The sequence below is a fragment of the Austrofundulus limnaeus genome, unplaced genomic scaffold (genome assembly GCF_001266775.1).
Source record: "Austrofundulus limnaeus strain Quisiro unplaced genomic scaffold, Austrofundulus_limnaeus-1.0 Scaffold125, whole genome shotgun sequence".
Taxonomy (NCBI): Eukaryota; Metazoa; Chordata; class Actinopteri; order Cyprinodontiformes; family Rivulidae; genus Austrofundulus; species Austrofundulus limnaeus.
In genome coordinates, this window is record NW_013952527.1 from 506,830 (window position 1) to 511,330 (window position 4,501).

At 38.4% G+C, this 4,501-nt stretch overlaps 1 protein-coding gene across 1 annotated transcript in view; it reads left to right on the plus strand.

Annotated features, from left to right (window-relative positions):
• Positions 1-4,501, plus strand: part of esyt3 (extended synaptotagmin-like protein 3) — a gene marked incomplete in the record, with an annotated part of 15,655 nt that overhangs the window by 8,575 nt on the left and 2,579 nt on the right. Inside the window, 8 exon segments of the mRNA XM_014015224.1 lie at positions 97-156; positions 1,451-1,522; positions 1,645-1,731; positions 1,908-2,057; positions 2,983-3,359; positions 3,470-3,568; positions 3,966-4,097; positions 4,174-4,279. Coding sequence (XP_013870678.1) covers positions 97-156; positions 1,451-1,522; positions 1,645-1,731; positions 1,908-2,057; positions 2,983-3,359; positions 3,470-3,568; positions 3,966-4,097; positions 4,174-4,279 — 1,083 coding nt within the window.

A 4,501-nucleotide genomic window follows, 5' to 3' on the forward strand; every position in this document is an offset into this window, starting at 1 on the left:
ACACACACACACACACACACACACACACACACACACACCACTTACCTATTTACAAATAAGTGATGCAAACATGCTGAACTCTTTTCTTTCTTTCAGAGGGATCAGAGTGAGTTAACAGTAAACCAGAAACCTGGAAAACACCCAAAGGAAGCACGGGTACGACCCACAACTTTATTACAAAGTTTTTGTGTTGCAGCATTTTTTTTTTTTTACCTCTTAAGTCCCTTTTTTTCCAAAATATACTATCTTGTGAGGACCCACCGCTCCTTATGGGGCCCATAATTTCAAATACTGTGTGTGTGTTGGGGATTGTGTTTAGGACTAWGGTRTGAACTGAGGACAGGTTTGGTACGTACATGGGGTGGTTAAGTCAGGGTTTGTTATAAAAATGAATGAAAAACAATTAGAAGTCAATGAATAGGGTTATTGGTCTATAATAAAATGTAAATCTAAGCTTCTTTTATCTCTGTTCTGTCTGCACACTTTGATACAATCAGCTAAAACTTTTCAACAATTAGGAACAGACATTTTAAGTAAGAATTTACCCAGAAAGTTCAATTTGCATTTGTTGCTCAGAATTAGAAAAGGCTGAATATATTTTAGAGAAAATATGTTCTTTGAGGAGCAACAAATCGTAAAACTTGAAGCTTAATTTTCCTACATTCAGGAATGATTTGTTACTTGATTTCAGACGAAAGTCTCAGTTGGTTCAGATATTTTAGGTGTGTTTGTCCCGAAGCAAAGCTGGTATTTCCTGTTTGTCTGGTGTGTGTGTGTCCTTTCACCTGCTCTTGTTGATGTTGTGAGGTTTCCTCTTTCACCAGAGGCTTGAACAGGTTGGGCTTCTCAGTATTAAAGGAAATRCTTTGGCAAGAAAACATTCCTTTTTCCTGAGTTTTAATGAAAAAGAACTGTTTGGGAGTAAGATTTATCAAAAAAAAAACTTACACAAAACAAACAAATGTGTAAAATGTTCATCTTTCTGCATTGTGTATATGTTAATCTTGTCTATTTTAGTGATTCAGCTACTTATAAGCTAAGACAAAAACTTAAATGACCATTTTTTTTGATCTTATCAAAGCACTGCCTGCAGAAGCTGATGAGCGCCCTCTGCTGGACAGTATATTAAATTACAAAAAATAGAAAAAAATATAACATGGAGTTGGGTAATGTTTATGGGCAAGAAAAAAAATGTGTGTTTAATTTTACTGGAATGTAACAAATGTAGAAACGTTCCCACCCTTCTCCATCTCTGGCCCACATGTTCTGTGTCGTGTCTCATTGGACACAAACTATTATAATAGTTTGTAAGGTTTTGAATAAAGTGCAGAGTATTTCCCTGACAGATGAGTTTTAAACAAAGCAGACATGTTATTAGAAACATAAATGAAGGGGATAAATGAATGCAGCAAATAAATCTTCATTTTATCTCTGCTTCTTTTTTGTTTAGCTCACCAAAAGAAACGTGGGTCCGAACTCGTATGTGGAATTATCTGTTGATAGGGATGTTCAGAAGAGCAAGGTGCTTTATTTTGTTCACATTATATACATTTCTATTTAATTCATCATTAAATTACTAACTTTTTGAATGTGTTCATTTATTTTCTCACAGTTGTCCTTTTGCTGATTCGTGTCTTTCTGCAGGTTGTATATACAAATAAAAACCCGGCGTGGGAGCAAGGCTTCACTTTCTTTGTGCACAACATCAAAACCCAGAAGCTCGTGGTCCAGGTCTGTCAAAACGCTCGTCCAGCACAGCGTAATGGTTTAAACCCTCCATTTGTCTTCTGCTGCAATGATACTAATGTTGAGGGTTAAAGCAGTGAATAAATGGTTTATGATCAAACCTGACAATAAAATAAGTAGTTTTTCATAGTTTTTTTCTTGTTTGTGTTGGTTCTGTTTAGGTCAAAGAGCATGAGAAGAAGTCTGTGCTCGGTGCTTTGGACATACCCCTCAGCCGCCTCTTCAGCATCTCCAACATGACTCTGGATGAGAACATGAATCTGCAGTGCTCTGGAGCAAACAGCCAGATCAAACTGAAGGCAACTATGAGGGTCCGTATGAGCTCGCTCTGTCTCTTTCATCTTAACTGTTTCTTTTGTCTTTTTCTCTTTCAGCTGGTTTCTTTGTTCACAGAGGCGTATCAAAAAGTTGCACTTCCATAATAAATAAAAAACAAACGAACAAAAGAAACAAACAAACAAACAAACAAAGAAAGAAAGAAAGAAACAAAGAAGCAAAGAAACATACAAACAAAGAAACAAAGAAGCAAAGAAACATACAAACAAGCAAAGAAACAAACAAAAAAAAGAAACAAAGAAACAAACAAGGAAACAAAAACAAACAAAGAATCAAACAAAGAAGCAAAGAAACATACAAACAAAGAAACAAACAAAGAAACAAACAAAGAAGCAAAGAAACATACAAACAAGCAAAGAAACAAACAAAGAAACAAAGAAACAAACAAAGAAACAAACAAATAAGCAAAGAAACACACAAACATACAAAGAAACAAACAAACAAACATACAAACAAAGATGCAAACAAAGAAACAAAGAAACAAACAAACAAAGATACAAACAAAGAAACAAACAAAGAAGCAAAGAAACATACAAAGAAACAAACTAACAAAGATACAAACAAAGAAACAAACAAAGAAGCAAAGAAACATACAAAGAAACAAACTAACAAAGATACAAACAAAAAAACAAAGATACAAACAAAGAAACATACAAAGAAACAAAGAAACAAACAAGGAAACAAACAAGGAAACAAACAAAGAAACAAACAAAGAAACAAAGAGGCAAAGAAACATACAAGGAAACAAACAAAGAAAAACAAACAATGTGACTGGAGCCAAAAAAGCTCCAGATTTTTTCTTCATCAGTCAAATGTTTGGGCTTTTTGTCTACGTGACTTTTGTTGACCATTAATGGTTTTTATGATATCTAACACCTGCTATGTCTTCCATCTCAATAGGTTCTTACTGTGGAACCACCGCCCCCCAAAACTGTTCCCACGACCCCAAAAACTGTTGCCACATCTCCCCCCAATGCTCAGAAACCACCAGTCAAACCAGCAGGTACCACCCCGGGGTCCGCCCCCTCTCCTGCTGCTGCTGCTGCTGCCGCTGTGGTTCCCACCAACGTTGCCCCCGTTGCCTCCTCTCAGTCCCGCCCGGGCGATCCCAACGAGAATTATTCGGCCCAGGGGCGCCGCAGCTCCTTCCTGGTTTCTGAATCCGAGAAGTCGGCCTCGAATTTGAACATGAGACGGTACGACTCCCACAGCCTGCTGTCGGAGAACTCCATCGCGTCGTCACGGTTCGACATCTCGGAAGGAGCTGCCTACCCGGAGTGAGTCTATAGATCCGTCCTGGTCTCTGTCAAACCTGAAACGTTGATTTTTGCCTGACTGACCCTAATATAACAGGAAATCACACATTTGGCTTTTCTTTTTCCTTTAGAGCTGTTAGAAACCACGAGGGCTCATTTGGAGAGATCCACCTGACTGTAAAATACGCTACGCTGAGGAAGAAACTTATTGTCATTGTTCATGCCTGCAGGTTTGTTGCAGCAAAACAGTTGTTTGTGTTTACGGCTGTTAAACCATGTTTCTCACTCTGCAAGTCTGTAAACATCTAGAAACTGCAGGGGCCTCGTTTATAAAGGATTGTGTAGAATTCATACTAAAAGTGAACGTACGGCATTCAACCATAAACAGTCAATGCAAAGCACCTCATGAATAAGGTGTGTTTAAATGAGTCAGCTGATCAATGCCAAGTAAAGCGATTGGCTGGATGACTGCTCACGTGAACAGATTGTCCCTCATTTTGTTGTCATTTTCTGGTCTAAATTAAACAAAATATGATTTATGAATTTTCCAAATCTTTGCATTCTTTTCCATATTATACATCAACTTTTTTCCCCCTGATTTGAGGTTTTGAATTCATTTTTCCGCAGGAACTTATTCCCCTGCAGCGAGAGCGGCACAGACTCCTACGTCCGCCTGTACCTCCTGCCCGATCAGTCCTGGAGACACCGCAAGAAGACGCACGTCAAGAGGAATACGGTCAACCCCGTCTTTCAGGACAAGTGAGCCGAATAATTCCTCCCGTTTGTTTTTATGTGTTAAAGAGGAGAATCTATATTGTTTCCTCTTTCCTTGCAGGTTTGAGTTTGATACGTTGCTTGTCGAAGCGCAAACCAGGAAGCTGGACGTGTCGGTGAAAAATAACAAGATGTTTCACACAAGAGAGAGGAAGGACATCGGTATGGTAGGTAGAACTTCTAAACCAGGGGTGGGCAATCCTGGTCCTCGAGGGCCGCAGCCCTACATGTTTTATGTTTTTCCTGCTCCAACACACCTGATTCAGCCACTGATTTACCTTCCAAGTTCTGCAGTATGGAGGTCCAAAACTGACATAATTATAAATAAAAGCAGAAATATATAAATAAACCACTAAATAAATAAATACACTTAAAATGCACCAATTCAA